General features: G+C 34.4%; 1 protein-coding gene and 1 long non-coding RNA gene across 2 annotated transcripts; one reads left to right on the forward strand and one right to left on the reverse strand.

The window, feature by feature from the left end:
• Window positions 1–5,649: 5,649 nt before the first annotated feature.
• On the reverse strand, window positions 5,650–7,175 carry LOC111916690 (uncharacterized). The gene is made up of 5 exons (XR_002858592.3): window positions 6,822–7,175; window positions 6,588–6,686; window positions 6,274–6,330; window positions 6,067–6,195; window positions 5,650–5,975 (listed from the first exon to the last, which is right to left on the reverse strand). It is a non-coding gene; the product is annotated as an uncharacterized LOC111916690 (long non-coding RNA).
• A 13,017-nt stretch (window positions 7,176–20,192) lies between these two features.
• On the forward strand, window positions 20,193–20,948 carry LOC111916282 (uncharacterized). Its single transcript, XM_023911906.1, has 3 exons — window positions 20,193–20,324; window positions 20,416–20,705; window positions 20,747–20,948. The coding sequence occupies exons 1-3, from the start codon at window positions 20,193–20,195 to the stop codon at window positions 20,946–20,948; spliced, it is 624 nt and encodes a 207-aa protein (XP_023767674.1).
• Window positions 20,949–21,143: the final 195 nt, after the last annotated feature.

The following is a 21,143-nucleotide window of genomic DNA, read 5'->3' on the forward strand; positions in this document are numbered from 1 at the left end:
GTTTACGGCCCAAGCACATGCCTTGGCCGTAAACTCATACAAATCCCTCAAAATTCATGTTTAAAGTGTTCTAAGTCCATTACCAAATTTCTAAAAGTCATATCTAGGTCTGGTTTGAGTCATGGAAGGGTTTAAGGGCTTAAAAACCCTTTAAATATGGGTTTACGGCCTAAGCACCTTCCTGGGTCGTAAACTCGTATACAAGGCTCTAAATCATGAATAAATCTCGAATTTGAAGGTCCAATATCATACACAATGAGTATAGGAAGGTACCTTGAAGATTTGAAGCCTTAAACTTGAGATTTGGACCTTTAAATCTAGTTTGAGGAGAGAGGTTGGAGTGATAGTTGTAGAATGAAGCAAAAGCTTCAAAATGAAGACTTGGATCACTTTAAATAGTGTCCAAGTTTGGGACACGGTAAAATTTTACCCGATACCGGCGTTAGACGGGGCTTTTGGTCGCACCCGGCCAATTTGCCGTAACCCGATATGGTTGATTCTAGAAATGTTCCGATCATTAATATGACGCGCTAGAATGAATTCTAAGGGTATTAAGACACTCATTAAGTCATTAAATAAAATCCACATTAATGACTTAATAAAATGTCGGAATCGGAAACGGCGATTGGATGATCAGAACGAGTCGCGAGAAGGGTTACATTTAGGGATATGAATTTTGGGTTGTTACACATGAGTTTTAAAATTTCATCGTTTTAGAAAAATGTTTGTAACTTATCAATATTAAATTTTGACACAATATTGGCATAATTCTAATGTAGTAGTAAGTATACTAGTGTTAGATTTCGATTAGAGACTCACTAGCGAATACCATTATTGTAGGAATCGGTAGTGATACAAGTGTAACATAGTTCAAGGCACCATTTGTCTCATCTCAATGTATTGTGAGTATTCATGACTCCCCTATTTTCGGTTTTTATGTTTTGGGGTGGAAAAGCATGTCCGAAAAACTATTATTTCTTTGTGTATTTAAATTGATTTGTATCAAACTTGATTGCTATATTTTGCTATATTTATCTATGTATATCTATGCAACACGAAACATGAGGCTTTATTGTCTTAAGTCCCTTCTCTTACACTTTAATCCAACCATTAACTCTTTGAGCCAATGGTCATTATGGATAAAGCTATTAGGAATTGACAACTCCTCACTCGCCCGATTGTTGGAGTGCATGATACCATATAATCTATGGAATGATAAGCATAGATCTTGATAAGGCATCAATCATAGGTTTGGTTGTGAACTCATTGTTTGCTCATATACATACAAACTTGTTACTTATTATAGCAACACATTTGTTTATTAATTATAGCAATGAACTTTATTTCCCATGAGAATATGAACATTGCATCTCATTTGGGAAACATACTTTATCTCTCATGATGACAACGGACATTGTTTAGTTAAACTTATTACTCTTTTTTGCAATATATTTCTACTTACGGAGACTTTATTACTCTGGTTCAGGAAGCGAGGCATGTTGGGCCCTAGGTACATCGGTCTGTTTAAGGTTTTAGCTTTAGTGGGATGGTTTGCATACAGACTGGATCTTCAAGCTGAGCTTAGTCAAATCCACAACACTTTTCATGCCTCTCAGCTGCGGAAGTGTTTAGTGCATGATTTCGCCGTTGTGCCTTTGGAGGATATTCAGGTGGACAACCGTCCAAATTATCTTAAGAAACCCGTTGAAATTCTAGACCGAAAGACGAAAACCTTGAGGAACATGGTTGTGTAGTTAGTGAAGGTGCAGTGGCAGCACTGCAAGGGCTCAAAGTGGACTTGGGAGCCAGAGGAGGAGATGAGAGAGCACTACCCAGAGTTATTTGAGGTAGTAGACTTCGAGGACAAAGTTTGAGACAAGTGGGGGAGAATTATAACACTGAGTTCCTTGTATGTATTTAAATTATAAAATTTTCATTTTAATAGGGCAACTCGACGAGTTGGAAGCCCCAAACTCATCAAGTAGATATCAGAAGGGACACAGGTTTTAAGTAACCTACTCGACGAGTTGAGAGCCCTCAACTCGACGAGTAGGCTGGGAGGGGTGAAACCCTAATTTTAGGGTTTTTGCACCTTATTTAAGCATCTTAATCCGTACATGCTAGCCTCATTTCCAGCCTCAAAATCACAAACCCTAAATCACGAAGACCTAATGCATTGAGTGAGCTTGTGAGTCATTTTTAGTGAATATTGTGTGTATTGAAGCTTGTGGAAGGAGAAAATTAGGGATTCAAGAAGAAGCAATTAGATCTAGAAACATATTTCCATCATCATCATTTACTTGCAAGCAAGTTTCAACCTTGCTCGATAACTACTTAGATCTCCTTATTTCATCTTTTAATGGGTTTTTGATCCAAGATGCATGATCATCAAGAAATGCACGTCCCAAGTGAGTATACCTTCAAATCTAGGGCCTTGAAGGGCTTTCATGATATAAAGGTGCAAACTTTATGGCCATTGAAGCCCTATACAAGCTTTAGGATGACATTTTGGCCTTTTAAGCTCCAAAAGGCCATGAACGAAAGGAAAGTTAGAAACTTTATGTATTTGTAATGTATGTAGGGTCCAGATCTCAGTGTATATGCCTCAGTTTGGAGTATTAATGGCCTGTGGACCAAGATCTAGGTACTAAAGAGTTAGGGTTTGAGCTAAGCCATTAATTAAGGGTATTAACGGGTGAAGTTGGAAACATTACCCTTAAAAGCACAATTTTAGTGTATATGTGAAGCATGGAGCTTAGATCTACAAAATAGGGGCATAATCCATTAAGATGAAGCAATAGACTAAAGAACTCGGCGAGTTCATAGAGGAACTCAACGAGTTTGTGTTGATTTGTCCCGATTTTGTAAAGGGTAAAACTCAACGAGTCTGAGGAGGGACTCGACGAGTTGATCGTTGTATCACGACTAAGAGTAGCATGGAAACTCGGCGGGTCAGGGGGTGACTCGACGACTTGAGTCAACTCGGGGTTCACTTTGACTTTGACTGGACGTTGACTTTGACCTTGACCTTGCCTTTGACCAAGGTTCACCTGTAAAGGGGTTTTGAGTGTGGAATGGTATCTAAGAGGTTGTTCTGTATAGGGTGTAAATAGAGTTTGTTGTGGAGCAGGGACAATTCAGCTATTCACACGAGATTGGGGTGAGTTTCCTCTAGTAGGAACGAGTTTACGACACCAAGGTCCCCCCGTGTATGTAATATGATTAGTACTTGAGTGTGGGGGAGGCCCATATGTCATAGAAAGCTGATATTGTATAGATTGATATTATGATTAGTAGCCGGGTGTGGGCGAGGCACGTATCTCCTAGATAGTCGAGTGTGGACGAGGCCTATATCTCATAGATAGTGGATATGATATAGATTTGATATGCTTAGTTATACTTGTTGTCCGTGTGATACTTGGATGTGTTTTATGATTGCATGAGTGTGGGCGAGGCTCGTATCTCATAGCAGCTGAGTGTGGGCAAGGCCCGTATCTCAGAGATAGCAGAGTGTGGGCAGGTCCCATATCTCCTTGTTGCATGTTATGTGGTATGTGGTAGTTTGGTGAGCTCACTAAGCTTTGTGCTTACAACTTTCAATTTTGCTTTGAGGTACTTCTGGTAGCAAGGGGAAGAGCTTGGGATAACTATAGTTCACACACCATTTATGTTTAGCATGGGATAGTTTTACTCTGATATCTTGATATACATTGATATGATGTTTAGGATTTTATGATTTATGACTTATGTTTTAATTCTTTTTTTCATTTTTTAAATTATCCACATAATTCATAGTATTGTTATGTACATTTGTGGATGTTATCAGACATATCATATCACAACGTACTCTACACACATATAAACCCAATCCATCAAGCCACAACATGAAGTTGACCTTAAGAAACATAGTGTGAATTCATTATGTAAGATTCATAATTTGGTATGTTTCCTTTTAGCCCCTTAATGCTTAATTAATTTCACGTTGGTTCCTAGCTAGTACACATGGCGTACTATAAGAATACAATTAGCGTACTAGCTCTCCGAATGATCGCGGTTTCACCCACTACGCTGGGCGTACGTGGGAGTATGCTGGGCATACACAAGGATGGGGAAAAACCTAATTTTTAGGAGAAAAAGAACTTTTGGTGGTTCCTTAGGAGTAGCAGGGGCTTGTATATCTAGATTAATCATCATCCTTGCACGCCATTTGAGGTATAAAGTTCTCTGCTTGATGGTTCCTTATGCTAGATCTAGTTTTGGGACCTGGTTTATGCATTTTTGGGTCTTTTGAGCTAAAGTTGACCTTTTGATGTACTCAAGAAGCCATGGATGTTAGATCTTAGCTCTATTAAAGTCCCTTGGTTTTCTGACTTTGGGTCGTGGATAGGCTATGGACTTTCTTAGGATTAGGTCCATAATGCTTTTTGGGCCCAATTTGGACGTTGATCCTTAGAAGGCCTTGTAATGTCGTTTAAAGCATTTGGGCCTTTTGAGTAGTTAAGTTGGGCCTTGGTTTTGGGCCAAGTAAGGATAAAGGTAAAATGGTTTTTTAGCCTGGAAATTGGTCAAGTAGCTTAGATTCTTGAATATGGGTCTAGATCCAAATTTTAATTGGATATTATTTGATGATGTTAACGCGGGGATCTTCAGATCCAGCAGACCGAGATTTGTTTGAGAGATTCAGTAGCTACAAGTGAGTTTCCTTAGTGTGCTTTGCGGGCCGAAGGCACCAATGTCGGTCCATGGTTTGATATGTGAGGATGCTAGTTGGCTGCGTGACTCTTGCATGTGTTATGTGTTAATATGTTTACCGGGCGGACACTAATATCGGCCCATGGTTTGATATGTTAGGATCATGTATGTTAATCTTTGTGAGTATTGCATGTGTTTATATGAATATATGTTTAGTTATTCATATGTATTCCAGATGGGGCCCCATGACTATCCTGGTCATGGTGGAGTTTCATTTTATGTGGACACATCTAATTTGTTTATTAATTCATACCTTTTTGGGATTAACGAATACAAGAAAAAGTTAGTTTGATTATTACAATCTTTTAGTTTGATGCATTACTCTTGATCTTGTTCCCCTTCATATTTTTATGGAGCTAAAAAGTAGTATAACTGTAATTCCGATTCATACTTTTTATTATAATGATGAGTTTAAAGGTGATTATGAAATAAAGAATGTTTATGATATCATCGAGCCATTGAAGGTATATTCTCACCTTTAAATTTATTTATTTATTTTTTTACATAAAAAAAATTTTAATCTACTTTTGGTATGGTTATAGAAAAATAAGTTTATTTTACTCGGAACAATCTAAGGAATTAGACATTCTATCCTTGGTTTTATTATGCTTGTACTAGACGTGGAAAGAAGGTTATAGAGGTGTTTGATCATACATCTGATTCCCAAAAAGGCATATCATATATGTAACGGATTCATGACAGCTACGGCAAATTTTAGGAACGGATTTTTCCATCGGTAATTAGTAACCGATCACCGACGAATATACTTTTTTGCAAAAAACTTACCGACAAAATAACTGACTAACGGACTAACGATGAAATTTAGGAAAAACTCACTAATAGATTACCGATAGATTTTATGTGACAGGTTGGCGGCGCATTTTTACATTATAAAAAAAAATATAAATTCATGAAAAAATTAACAATAATTACATATTCAACAAAGGAAAAATCTTGAAACATACATCAAATCTATATTTTAAAGCCAACAAATATAAATCCACCAAATGGGTATTCATTACTCATTCATTCATTGTTTACTTACTTCTCCATGCAAAGACAAAAACCAAAACCATCTTGAAAAGTAATTCCACCTTCAGGACCCACCACCTACATTTCTAACAAAGATGTTCCTTAGAATGTCACCATTGATGGAATAAAATCACTTCCGGTAATGGAATCAACAATAGATGTGAAGCCTTTCTGTTACAATCAATGAAAACCTGCAGAAATAAAATAAATGGTAATCTATTGATTAATCTGTAGCATAATAATAATAAAAACACTATTTTATAGTTTATAGTTTATACTCACATGAAAGATATCAACTGCTTGTGAAAGCGACACTTTGTGGTCATCAGAAACATCTTTCCCAAGGAACACAATCCACTTCACATCGGAATTAGTGATTCCGATTCTGATTCTTCCGAAATGAAAGCACACCTTCAGATCAACAATCTCATATTAAATCAAGTGAAAAACGTTGGAAATTTGAGCAAATTGAGATTCGAATTAACAAACCTTCAGATCCATCTTCTTATGTACCCTCAAACACCCTATACGATATTCCCTTTCACACTGCAAGGAGGATAAATCTAACAATCAGAAATGAAAACGCAGCATAAATGGATTTTTTTTGTATGACCATTTTAACCTTGGACCAAAACTAAAACAAGCACTATACTACAGGGACCAAATTTATTGATATATATTTAAGGAATAAGCATGTCAAGATCGCCATCATCTCACAACATCATTTCACAAGATATAGCATAAATTGGAAAGTTGAGAATTAAAAATTTATTGGCATCAAAAAAGACGTTTTATAAACTTACCTTGGAAAGGCTAATGTACAGTGGCCTCTAGACAAACCCACGAAACCGACTTTTGAAATGCGATGAACACCTAACTGGTACCGATCTGATTCTACTTGACTGACAACAGATCAAGAAATAGTGTGAGTGACAGGCGAACAACATATATAAACTTCGAAACACCAAGAAAAAGGACAGAACAGTTTCAAAACACACGATTCAGAATGGTATAAATTAACGTATCAGTTAACTTACATGTTTTTTGTTTTAAAATATTGCGGATCTTTGCTAGTTTTTGGATCTAGAAGCATGATAGAGATTTTTAATTTTTTTTTTTCGTAATCGACTCATAAAAGTCTTGGTGATTATGATGACCGAAAAAGACGCAGATCGATAACTTTATCAAAACAAAGGATGATTTTCAGAAAAAATATATCGTGTGAATGCTATTAGATTCAAAGGGTCGATTATGACAGCGGCTGTGAAATTGTATTAAACTGAAACTGAATATCGAATATATAGTAAGAAAAGTGTGGGCGTCAACCCTAGTCCTGATCTCTAGCGATGGTGATTTTCATCCACCTCCCCTAAAATTTTACATTTCCTCACATACAGCCCAACCATTAGCGCAAAATGACAGTTTTGTTGCTTGATGAATAAAGTGGCACTTGCTTTTTTATTTGCAGTTTTTTTTAAGAGCTCTTATTTGTAAATGACCATAGTAGTCCTTACTATACATAAATATTTTTTTAACAGCTCTTATTTGTAAATGGCCATAGTATCTTTATTTATACTTTTAGCAAAAATACTTGTTACATTTTTCTTTCTTTTTTAAGTGAGAATATCTTCTATCATTTGACATTGTGATTATTCCAGGTTGAGTATACCATATGGATTGTTTAGCCTTTCAACATCAAAGTGTGTAATTAGCACAAACATAATATAGTGTGTGGCTATAAAATTAATGGTTTCATTAAAAGTTAAAATTATAATTGTGTTTAATAAAATCATAATAATCATATATACTAACAATTATATTAATTTTAAAATTAAATGACGTGAAGAAATTGATGTTAATAATGTACATAAGGTAAAATTGTACACATATTTATCGTTTTACATTCCCTCGTGTTGTAATCTATAAGTTTCAGAAATCTCAACGAAAAAGATTTGATTTTGTGAATGTTACATCGAAAAGTTTATTTGAATGATAATTGGATTACTCACACCCAGTGTTTTTATGTCTGCATATTGTGTTATATTTATTGCGACTTTACATTTAAAGTATCTTTGGATTCCTTTTTTGTTTCAACGCAATGTGACTTCTAAAACATGTGAACGACAGTTGAATGAATTTTGATAAGCATGCAAGAAACATAACACATGCACAAACTTCCTATGGACGATTTATTCTCGAGGATCAAGTTTGTTGGTAAATATCCATTCATGGCCCATCATTAATTTCCAGAAGAACATAGTATAGAACATATATCAAAACACATTTGTAAAAATGGTCTATGTTTGAAAACTAATTTTCGATTTAAGGAACTTACCGGAATTAACTATTGGTAACGTGATAATTGTGTCAAGCATCTCTTACATGGTATTGCTCCATGAGTAACGCCAAAGAAAACCTAGACTCGTCGTCGATACTATATACTCCACCCTTAACGCTAACGTTCTATATTCCACAATATACAACAAGAGGGAAACAAAATAAGTGGTACTTAGGGGTAAAATGGTCATTTTTTTATCATCTTACTTTAGTACAATGCTACTTAACACAATTATTTATACCACAGTTTATATGCAAAAAAAAAAAGCAATGTATTTTTTCTGCTATCTCATAAACATGGAAATTATGGATGATTTAGAAAAATAAATAGTACCTTCTTAGGGCATGGGTATTTTAGATAATTAGATTGTTTTAGTTTCTAATTCATAGTACATAAAGTATAAAGGTAGAAACAAGGGTGATCCCACCTATAGGTAGAGGGTATCCATGGACACCCCTTATTTTTGGATTTTTTTTGTATGTTATATAATAAATTTGGATGGCACCTATTAAAAATTAGTTTAATGGCTAATATATATACAGATTTATCCAGGAAAACAATCTGATTTATATCTTAATTTACATTTGATTTTTCAAACTTGTTAAAAAATAGTTTTAGATCTTAGAACATACTTATCCAGGAAAACAATCTGATTTATAAATATCTTAATTTATATTTGATTTTTCAAACTTGTTAAATACAAGAAAAAAATATTCTTATAAACCCGTTAAATACAGGAAATTAACAACAAACTTTAAGGAATAAAAGATAAAAAGACGGAAAATACATAAACCCTAAAAAAAGGTTACATAATCTTTACTCGTTGTTGCAGTCCGTGACCGCTCGTAAGCCCATCGATGTTGTTCAGTGTGCAGCGACACAATCATCTACCACTCTCAGTTGAATGAAAAGCTTGAACTTCATCTTCCTATCACCACATACTGTCTCAAACTCTTCATTTTTTATGAGTCTATGTTCAACCCTCTTTCTTTTCTACTTTATAAACTTTGGAACTACAAATCTGAAGAAGGTTGTACATAGTGGAAGTTGTTTAATGGACTTGGTACACTATTAATTGTTTAATAGACTTGCTCTTTCTCTCTCTCTCTATTGGTGTGGTTTATAGTACTGTCAATAGCATGACATAGACAACAACATATTCCGAAATAGCAGAAATCATATTTACCATTACCTTTTATAAAATTACATGTACTAAATGAAATTTACCATTTTACCAAATTACTTTATACAATAGTTCATCATTTATGGCTTTAAATTTGCTTTATTAGACAATCACTAAATGGAGAATTGTTGTATTATATGTTTAATTAATAGTTTAATTTTGACTTTTATGATATTAACAATGATGCTCTAAAATTAATAGATGAGTAGTAAACTTATATTAATTGTTTAGATTATAATTAGATTTAGAATTTATGAAATTGTATGACTTTGTGACAATTACTTTTTTTTAATCCAATTATAATGTTAAGGTTTTTCAAAAAGATAAACGAAACAAGTTCTTTATCTCATGTTAAAGAAAAACCATGTGTGTAACATCCCGATGTTAAGGGGCTTCTTATTTTAGTCCTTTAATTTATTTAGGTTGCATTTTGGTCCCTTAGTTCAAGAAAGTATGCGATGGAACCCTAATGGTATTATTGTAATTTTTAGGGATTTGGAGTATGCAATGCGTACGTGGTGTACGCTGAGCTTACTAGGGCGCACCCTAGTACGCAGGGTGTACTCATTGTATAGTGAGCGTACTTGCCAGATTCGGAAACCTTAATTTTTTGGGTTTGGCAAGGGTATAGAGCATGTGACACTTGCAATGAAGACACTCCTTCGTACTATGCAACAAATAAAGTCGTAGATATCGGTCATCATTGTTTCCTAGATGCTAATGATCCATTTAGAAAGAGGTTGGACTGTAACGGGTTGGAAGAGACAAGACCTGCTTCGATACACTTTAGTGATGACGACATACAAGAGTAACTAAGTCGTCTACGAAATTGTAAACCATGTAAACATTCTGAGCATGGAGGTAGAGAGCCAAAGCGGCAAGATGACGAGTTGAACTGGTCGAAACAAAGCCTTTTCTTTGAACTCGAGTATTGGTCTTCTCTACAGTTGAAGAACAACATGGATCTCATGCATGTCTAGAAAAATGTGAACAAGAGTTTGGTAGGTATTCTTCTAATGAACGGTAAAAGTAAAGACACATCAAATGCACGAGAGGACTTAAGAATTCTAAACATTTAGAGAAATGAATGGTTGCAAAAAAACTGGTGAGAAGTTTCATAGATCCCATGAAAAATACTCTTTCACGAGAGAATTTTGTAATTGGTTTCCTGAAAAGGTAACATAAATTAATAAACAAATTTGTTTCATTGATCTAAAGAATACACAACACATGTTACTTTATATTTGCTAGGTTCATCAAATGAAAATAGAAAACTCTCCAGAATTCCACAAAGAGTTGTCGGTTCTTGCAATGGGTCCGCAAATGAATGTTTATTCATACACTGCATGCATAGTAAACGGTGTTAGGTTTATGGCACTTAGTCGTGACGCACAACACACAACACAAAACTCTCGGGTTTTAGCGGTGGATGAGAAAGGCGAGAAATATTATGGCCAGTTAGAAAAGATTGTAGAGTTGAAGTACACGCATGATTATTCAACTGTATTATTTCGTTGCAAGTGGTTTGATACTTTCACAAGAGTTATTTCTAGTGATAATTTCACATGTATCAGCACACGACTCGAATCATACAAAGATGATCAACTCATATATGCTTCACAAGCCAAACAAATGGTCTACATCAGAGAGCCAAACAATAACCATCGATGTGTTGTCGAGCATGTTAATCATCGAAGTATTTGGAATCTACCTTCGAAAGATGATCGTGTCTAAGTTGTTTACAATGACTCTGTCCAAAATATTGACAATGGCTCGCACGAAAATGTAGACAGTGTAGACGTACATCAAAATATCTCTTTATTCGATGCTTCACTTTTTATTGATTTCAGCATGTACTTTCAAAACATTCCTATGATTATTGTTGATGTAGAAAGTGCAACTGAAGTTACTCCGTCAACCGGTAGAGTCAATGATGTTTCTGATTGCGAGACTGATTACCATGATACCTATTCTGATTATGATACTGAAGAAGACACTGAAGGATATAAGGAAGATTCAGATTAGAATACCTTTAAGGAAATACGTGTTTGTAATATGAACTTTATTTGGATTCCTGGTTTAAATAGAAATGTTTATTCCTATGTAAATGTTTATTTTATGTAATGTTTATTTGTAATAAAAAATTGTATTTGTATATCTTATAATTTTTCAGGAAATGTTGTCAATATGAATTTTGTTTGTGTGTATCATGGTTGCTGTTATAGCTCGTGGACACGGGGGTGATGGGGTAGAGGACCCACCTTTCCCAGGTGGTAGAGGTGTCGGTCATCATGAGCAGGACCATAAGTTTATTATGGATTTTTTATTTACCATTTTTATTCAATTATAAATTAAATACCATTTCTAATAATTTTTAATTATATGTGTAGTTGAGCAACATGCACGTAGGAAAGTCCGAGGAAAAGCCAAAAATATAAAGTTTGAAAGAGGGATCTTATAGAAGAAGGGAAAACCGATTACCATGGATTATGATATGATAGGGAGATAACATATGATCTCGTAGGAGAGCCGAAAGACATGTTTGCACGAAAAGTTGGAAAAACAATGTGACATATGGTCCCTTTCTATAAATAGACATGGAAAAAAGTTTCCCCCTACAAAAAAGGACACTATAATACAACATTTAAGGGTAATTATTTATTTAAAAATATTTTATATGGTTAATTATGACTAGTTTTTACTTGGTTAACTTATTTTTTTTTTTATTTTGTAGACAAAGTTTGATTTGGATCAGATTTACCAGGATGTACAAGCTAATATGTTGACAAAGAGTTTTCAAGCAACTTTGTTAAAAGGTTATCGAGACAGTAAAGCTGACCCAAAAGAATATTTTTTTGGCAATCGGAGGGTATGATGATATCCCGAGAGCATTAGCCAGCCCTCCAGAGGGTATGGATGGTGATAACCGGAACAAAGTAGTTGAGTATTTCCAAACGGACGAACATAGAATTACTCCAGACAAGAACACAAAAGTCTGTCAAATGCAAGTGAACGTGAATCGTGGGGGTTCGAGCTCTTATATAAGTACTTGCTATAAGAAGGTAACGTACAATACATGTAATTATTTATTTAAAATATAATCTAATTTTTAATGTTAAGCAAAACCTTAAGAGGGTGGAAACGTCTCGCAAGGCTCATAGCGATAGTGATGGTGTATTTGTTACTACCGAGGCGGAACAACAATATGTAAGTATTTAATTATAATTTTATAATAATTAAGTGTTTATTTATACTTAATTGTTACTCACTTTGTGGAATTACATAATCGGTTAGTCGAAGAGCTCTTAAAACAAACCCAAGGTGAAAGTGAGTTAACACCCGCTCAAGAAAGAGCTGCTTTTGAGAAAGTATTAAGAGAGCGATGTGGTCATATTAGAGGCATCGGCCATAAACCTTCTGCTCTCCCGCCGATTTCACAGCCATCGCAACCATCACCATAACCATCACAACCATCATAGGTAAAAAAATCGACTTTGGTTTTTTGTGGTGATTATTTTCTAAAAGCATTGGTAATTGGATTTTTGTCCCAAGTGCAATCTACATTGGTTTGTTTGTCTTAGATTAAAAATAGCAATTTGCTTTGGCATCATAAAATTCATGTTGATTTGGTAATTTTGGTTTTGTGGTGATTATTTGCTAAAAGCATTGGTAATTGGGTTTTTGTCCCAAGTGCAAGAAAATTGCAATGTACTTTGGCTTTTTATCTTAGTTTAAAAATAGCAATCTACTTTGGCATAATAAAATGCATGTTGATTTTGTAATTTTTGTTTTGTGGTGATTATTTTTTAAAAACTTTAGTAATTGGGTTTTTGTCTCAAGTGCAAGAAATATCAATGTGCTTTGGCTTTTTGTCTTAGTTTAAAAATAACAATCTACATTGGCATCATAAAACGCATGTTGATTTGGTAATTTTCGTTTTGTGGTGATTATTTTCAAAAAAAATTTGGTAATTAGGTTTTAGTCCCAAGTGTAAGAAATAGCAATGTACTTTGGGTTTTTGTCTTAGTTTTAAAATAGCAATCTACTTTGACATCATAAAATGCATGTTGATTTGGTAATTTTGGTTTTATGGTGATTATTTGCTAAAAACTTTGGTAATTGGGTTTTTATCCCAAATGCATGAAATAACAATGTACATTGGCTTTTTGTCTTATTTTAAAAATAGCAATGTACTTTGATAGTTTTTTGTTTATGTTTGATAAATTAACTCATAAGTTTATATGTGTTGTTATTTATTATGCAGTTGGAAAATCTTTGGGCAATACTTAATGACCCGTCATATAGGGATGAACTTTATTCGTTTTTTCAATCACTTTTATAATCGAGGAAACGGTGTAAATGAAGATGATGCATCATTTATTTATTTATACCAAAATAAAAGATAGCATCCAGCTGTCCTGTTACTCTAAGTAGCTCTCAAATCCCCTTTTTTCCTTCTATCTTTTAAAGTTTCAGTCGGAAGTTAAAGCATGACGAGCACATTGAGACATAGGGAAGCTTAAAAGGATCATTTGCAGACATCTAACCTACAAGGAGTTGATAGAGTTTTTTTTTTACAAATAAGTTATAGTAGGATAAAGCAAAATACAGGAGGCATATGTGGTGTTTGATGAGAACTTATACAAGAGGTACATATTGTGATTATGATATTTTCATTACGACTCTAATGATGATATTGTGATTATGATATTAATGACGACATTTGATTATGACTGTAGTAATGATACTTTGATTATAACTTAATGACAGGTAATGACTTATGAATTTGCTTTAAATGACTTGTGGTTTACCAATGATAAATGAATTACGATTTTCCAACGAGTAAATATTATTCTAATTTGTGTATGAGTGAAAAATTACAGACTTATGATTTCATGATTAAAGACTTATGATTTTGGCTAAAGACTTAATGGTTTGGAAAGACAATATTTTCATGTTTCAATAATTTTTTTCAAATGAATTTTGGATTTTTTTAGTAGTCATTGGATTGTGCAAACTCCTTTAATATTAAAGGTGTGAAATACCAGTATTACTCACTAGCATTCACAATGACTAGCCTATGTTTTGAAATGTATTCATGTGATAATATCAAATGAAGACTTAGAATATGACTTGGAATTTTATAAGGCCAAAGTATTATGTGGTTACTTGAACAATTCTTTTGATACTATGATTGTTTAACCGCCTCTAAGTACTTAAATTTGTCAATCTTTTGTAAACAATGACTATGAGACCTTATTTCTCTAACATCCCATTTTTCAAGTAGCTTCAAATTCATCCCTCGGATTTTAAGTATGTCACTTTTGGTCCTTGGTTTGGAAGGAAGTGGCAAGAAAGGACAAAGCATGCAAAGGTGGCAACTGGGTGAGTACCCCGAGCGTAAGCTGGGGTACGCCCAACGTAGAAGGTTAAATGGTCGTGGGTGTTGGAGACGTACACCCAACGTACGAGATGTACGTCCAACGTACGCTTAGTGGCACTAAACCCTAGTTTTAGGGTCAATCACTATATAAAGAACATGAGGACTTGAATCCTAGCCCCTTATCAGCCTCCTCAACCTCAGAAAAACCCTAGAATGTTTCATCCCTTCATTCTTTTGTGATCTTGATCTTGAGAGGCCATCTTGGTGTTTTTAAGTTTGGAAGGGGAAAGAAGAAGTTGGAAAGGAAGGACTTGGGAAGTTTGATCTCATAGATTAGGAATGGCATCATAATTTGAGATTCTTTAGAGGTATAAAGTTCATAACTTTCCTCAAGAATGCTTAGATCTAGAGTAGTGTGGTTTTGAAGTCATTTTGGTCCCAAGTATAGAACTTTGTGGTTCAAATCCTATTTCTGGATTTAGAGTTTCCACTCTCAGTTCAAAATGAGTCCCTAAGGCAAAAAGTTGCCATCTTGAATGCCTTATTGGATTCATGGATGAGTTAAGATCATTTCTTTCAGAATGGAATGCTATTTTGGAGTTTGGGCTTATTAGGGTCATGCAAACTGACTCTATGGATTAAGACGTTGAAAAGGACTTGGATCTTTGATTGTAGCTTCTGTATTAGAGTATTAAGCACTTAATGCGAAAATGACTTAACAGGGGAGTACGTTGAGCGTACATGCAGGTACGCCCAGTATACGCACCATTTTGCTTGTACGCGTAGCGTACATAGGAGTACGCCCAGCGTACTCCTCAAATATGGGCCTTGCGAGGTTTGGGCCTCGGTTTGGCTTATGCAGGGTATTTTGGTTCTTTGGGCCTTAGTGGGCCATCAGAAGTCAGATAGTATGGGCCAAGAAGATGTTTGGGCTTAGGGTAAGGCCTATTAGAGGGATTAGGCCCAATTTAGCAAATTGGGCCATTCATAGGCCACTGGTGGGCTTGGAAAGCCTACCTAGTGTTGCATTTTGTCTTGGGTTGGGACTTAGTTTTGGATCATATTGGGCCAGGGGTAGAATGGTCATTTTACCCCATGCATCGATTAAGGATTATGGTACGGGACCCAGTTTCTAATTAGGTATATTGTTCGGTATTGATAGCTCAGGAAGTGGACAAGGCAGCAGCTAAGGATTTCATTCGGGAAGCGTCTGCATTCGAGGTGAGTTATCCTCACTATATCAACAGGGTCTAAAGCACCAAGGCCGGCCCTTTATCGGATTTGTATCCGAGTATTTGCTTGTAATGTTTATTGATTTGCTAGATCTGCATCCTGGTAGTTAGGATGATGTTATGTTTAGTGACCTGATTTAGGTCGGTATCCTAGTATATAGGATGATGCTACGTTAGTGACCGGTTAGGTCTATATCATGGTTATAGGATGGTTGCTTTGTTAGTAATCCGTTAAATCAATATGATTATCTGTTATATACATGCTAGCGTATGATAGTTATGTGCACATGATTGTTTGATTGTTATTGGCATTGGGTTGAGGTGGGTCCTGCTTCGTGTTGTAGGCCAACATACCCGAGGCGGACCGGATAGAATGTAGGCCCAGGAGGGCACATAGTCAGGCTGAAGGCCAGACGAGCGGTCCGGATAGGCTGAAGGCCCCAAGAGGGCGGTCAAGACGTGCCAAGGATCAAAGAGTGGGCCAGATAGACTGAAGGCCCGGTGTGGGCGATCCAGTCATACTATAGATTCAGAGAGTAGACCAGGTGGACTGAAGGCCCAGTGCGGGCGGACCAGTCACACCGTAGACTCGAGATGCATGTTGTTCTCTGTTTGTTATATGATATGTTTATGGTTGTATGAGGTTGGTATTTTGGGGGTAAGTCACTAAGCCTTCGAGCTTACATTATTCGATTATTGTTTTAGGTACAACAGATGACCGCGGGAAGGCGAAGGCGTGACCGTACACTTCCTCATAATTTGATTTGGATTTCTGGGATACTCTGATATGAAACTATTTTGAAATCAAATTTGTAATAACTATTGGTATTCGAAATGTTTTTAAAAGTTTAAATTTGGCATGATTTTTATGGATGTTATAATTTCCGAATTTTTGCAACTTATGATTTAAAAATGATTTTCTAAATATTTAAAAATTAATTACAAAAAAAAGGACGTTACATCAAACTTCCCACACAATTTTTAATAAGATAATTAAAGAAAATAAAGAACAACAATTAAACCTTTCATTAACTAAAAAAAGTGCTAGACGAAGAGAGAAATAAAATATAAGAGTAAAATCAATACTAAATATGAAAATAGATAAAAACATGTGGTGGGGGATTCGATTGTTTACACAAAGCAAAGTCAAGAATGGAAAGATGCATGCGAGTGGTACCACACCACCATGGGGTGGTATTCCCCTCGGTACCATACTTTGTGCAACACTTTTTTTGAGTTCCCCAGATCAACATGAAACCCGATCAACATGAAACCCTCGCTAAAAGCTTTTTGAGAGATTATGTTTAAGAATAAACCTCAAAATTTTACACTTTTTAAGATAGTTTTTTGAGTCAATTATAGCAACCACTTTTATTATACTAATTTTTTTAGATTTGTGTGTTGTACATGAGTAGATTAGATTAATCGTTAAAAAAGAACCTCAAAGCCTTATTATTTTTTTTTTGACTAATTAATTTGTTTAATTTTAATCCCCAATATTAATTTAATGTATTGTAATATATTGATTTTATTTAATGTTATTGTTAAATACTTCAAAAAAAAAATACTAAACGTGTTTAAAAAAAACAAATTAAATGAAGAACATTATCAAAAATTTCGCTGAAATAAGGATAAATTAGTTCATTAATTTTTTTTTAAGTTGAAAATATGATCTAGAGAAACCAGATATGCTCTTAACTTTTGTCTCCACCTAGATAAATATAAAAATCAAAAGAATAGACTAAGAGATAATTAATGCATTTTACATATCATTATTTTATATAAAATAAAGAAAAATCAAAAGAATAGACTAAGAGATAAATAATACATTTCACATGTAATTATTTTATATAAAATAAAGATATGTAGTAACAAAAAGAGTAAATTACACCAATGGTCCCTATGGTTTGGGGTAATTTGCAAGTTTGGTGCCTAACTTATTTTTTTAACTCGGAAGGTCCCTATAGTTTGTTTTTGTTGCGTGCGTGGTCCCTTCTCTAACCTAAAAACACTACTTTGTCATTGATTTTTTAATTTATTTAAATAAAATGGGGTATGTAATGTAAGATAAGATGAGGTGGAAGTGGCGATGGGATGTATTTATTTAAATAAATTAAAAAATCAAAGGCAAAATAGTATTTTAGGTAAGAGAGGGACCAAGCACACAACAAAAACAATCAATAGGAACATTCCGAATTAAAAAATAAGTTAGGGACCTAACGTGCAAATAACCCAAACCATAGGAACCATTTTTGTAATTTACTCTAACAAAAAGGATGTGTATATTTAATTTCTCTATGATTTAACTTAATATATTTTTGCATCATATAATTAATAGAAAGATAATATCATATAATTAATAGAAAGATGACGGGACAAATTAAAAAGGCTACAGATAGCCTTGCTCCAACTTTCACGGAAGTAAGGGGGTGTTTGGTACAGGGAAATAAATGTAGAGAATAGGAATTGATTCATTTTCTCTTGTTTGGTTAATAAAAAAAGTTAGGAAGTGAGAAATAAATCAATTCCCTTTCCATCTAATTCATTCTCTATTTTTAAAAGAGAAAAGAGAAAGAAAAGATAGAACGACGTGATGGAGAATCAAAAGGAAAAAAAGCGGAGATATCAAATTGCCCCCAATTCGAACCTCGTTACCGCCAATCGATCAAGATTTTTCAAAATTGGCTACCGGATTTTCATGCAATCGGCCCACGTAAGTGATCAAAACCAATTTTTTTGCCCTACATATGTCGATACATAATCAAAGTCGGCAGTATAGGACCGAAGTCACGACTGTATACGATCGAAGTCACGATTGTTTCTCCAATCACGCATTCTTCTTGGGCGATTTTTGTTCTATCCTCTTCCAATTCAAGGTGTGATTGTTAATCTTGATGTCAATTCTTCCAATTAAAGAATTCATTGAATTGTGTTAAAAATATTGCCAAGATCGATTTTCTAAACATGTTTGAATCATGTTTTTGATGTGAAAATCTGGTAACATTGTTAACAGTATAAAGGAAATTGCTTTTCTATTGCAGATTTTTTTTTTTGAACTTTTACCCAACTTTGAACCACCATAAAAGCATCATACCAGCTTGGAATGATGTGATTTTTTTTTTTCAAACTGTACTCCTATTTATTGTCTATGATTTAGAGTTAAAAATCAGCTTAACTTGTTAAGTTTTGGTTGAGTTATACAGCACAAACAGGAGCTGTTATGATTGTTTTATGATATTTCTGCATTTTTTATAAATTTTGTCAAACTTTGAACCATCATAAAAGCTTCATACAAGCTCGGAATGATACAGTTTTTTTTTCAAACTGTACTCCTCTGTATTGGCTACGTTTTAGACTCAAAAAACAGCTTAATTGATTAAGATTTGGTTGAGTTATACAGCCACAAACAGGAGCTGTTATGATTGCTTTATGATATTTCAGCACCTTTTATAAATTTTGTCCAACTTTGAACCATCATAAAAACTTCATACAAGCTCGGAATGATGTGATTTTTTTTTTCAAACTGTACTCCTCTGTATTAGCTATGTTTTAGACTCAAAAAAACAGCTTAACTGATTAAGATTTGGTTGAGTTATACAACCACAAACAGGAGCTGTTATGATTGTTTTATGATATTTCAGCACTTTTTATAAATTTTGTCCAACTTTGAACCATCATAAAAGCTTCATACAAGCTCGGAATGATGTGATTTTTTTTCAAACTGTACTCCTCTATATTGTCTACGTTTTAGAATCAAAAAACAGCTTAATTGATTAAGTTTTGGTTGAGTTATACAGCCACAAACATGAGCTGTTATGATTGTTTTATGATATTTCAACACTTTTTATAAATTTTGTCCAACTTTGAACCATCATAAAAGCTTCATACAAGCTCGGAATGTTGTGATTTTTCTTTTCAAATTGACTCCTCTGTATTGTCTACGTTTTAGAATAAAAAAACAGTTTAATTGGTGAAGTTTTGGTTGAGTTATATAGCCACAAATAGAAGTTGTTATGATTGTATTATGATATTTGAAACATCTATTATGTAAAAAAAAAAAAAATTGTAGACATGGCAGGGCGAAACAAACACACATGGACTACTTAAGAGGATGCAAAATTATTTGAGGCGTTTTTGGAGTTACATGTATCCGGAAAGTATGGTGGTGCTGACAACAGATTCAAACCCAGTTATTTGAAGGCAGCGCAACAATTACTAGATGTAAGTCTTCCTAACTCGGGTTTGAAAGCAGAGCCTCATATTAAATCGAGGATGAAGACATGGAAAAACCATTTCAACATCGTGCACGATATAGTATATGGAACAAACACAAGTGGATTCGGCTGGGATACAGATAAATGTTGTGTTACTGCCGATGCTGAAGTTTGGGATGAGTACATAAAGGTACTATATGATTATGTTTGTACTATTTTTAGAACCATTTAAACATATTGGAAATTGATAGTAACCATTTAATTTTGTGCCATTCTTGTAGAGTCATAAAGGTGCTGCATGTTTTCGCGATAAACCATTTCCCCAATTTGATAACCTATGTAAAATCTTCGGGAAGGATAGAGCTATTGGTCATGGAGCTACTGATCTTGGTGAAGATGTGATTGAAGAGACACAAAGAAACTCTCCTGTTGATGTGGAAGGGTTGGAAGAGATTGTTGAAGAGACGCAACAAACTGCTCGTGTCAATAGTAAATGCAAAAGGCCTCCAACGGATGACACGGAAAGCTCTTATAAGGAAGCAGCGAAAGAAATGAAAGAGACTTTAAAGAGGTTGGTGAAAAACTTAATGAAACAATATACAATATAGGAAGGCAAGAAAATAAAGAAGCATGTGATATGATAGATAAAGTTATCGAAGATATACAACGCATGCCAAATATCAATGTCAACCAGCGAATTAAGGCGATTGACATGTTTAGCAAAGATCAATTTCATGCCCGGACGTTTTTTAAGATGACAGAAGAAGAAAAGATTTGTTACATGGAAATGATCGGGGATGGCTCAATATCATGATTAGGTTATTTTTAGTTACGTTTTTATTTTTTTATTTTTTAGGAATTTTGAAGTTGATTCTCTGCACATTTAGTATTAGACATAGTTATGTTTTTTTATTTGTTAGGAATATTGAATTATACTTTTTTTTGCATATATCCTACATTGGACATAGCTTTTGAATAGTATGATTTGCATATTTCTTTAAAATTTATT

This window comes from Lactuca sativa, chromosome 1 (assembly GCF_002870075.4).
Source record: "Lactuca sativa cultivar Salinas chromosome 1, Lsat_Salinas_v11, whole genome shotgun sequence".
Classification (NCBI taxonomy): Eukaryota; Viridiplantae; Streptophyta; class Magnoliopsida; order Asterales; family Asteraceae; genus Lactuca; species Lactuca sativa.

Excerpts from the sequence above, each read along its gene's own strand:
- LOC111916282 (XM_023911906.1), top strand. The coding sequence starts at position 20,193 with ATGAAGACATGGAAAAACCATTTCAACATCGTGCACGATATAGTATAT. Across the intron at positions 20,325-20,415 it reads TTTGGGATGAGTACATAAAG|AGTCATAAAGGTGCTGCATG; the intron begins GTACTATATGAT and ends CCATTCTTGTAG. Across the intron at positions 20,706-20,746 it reads ATGAAAGAGACTTTAAAGAG|GCAAGAAAATAAAGAAGCAT; the intron begins GTTGGTGAAAAA and ends CAATATAGGAAG.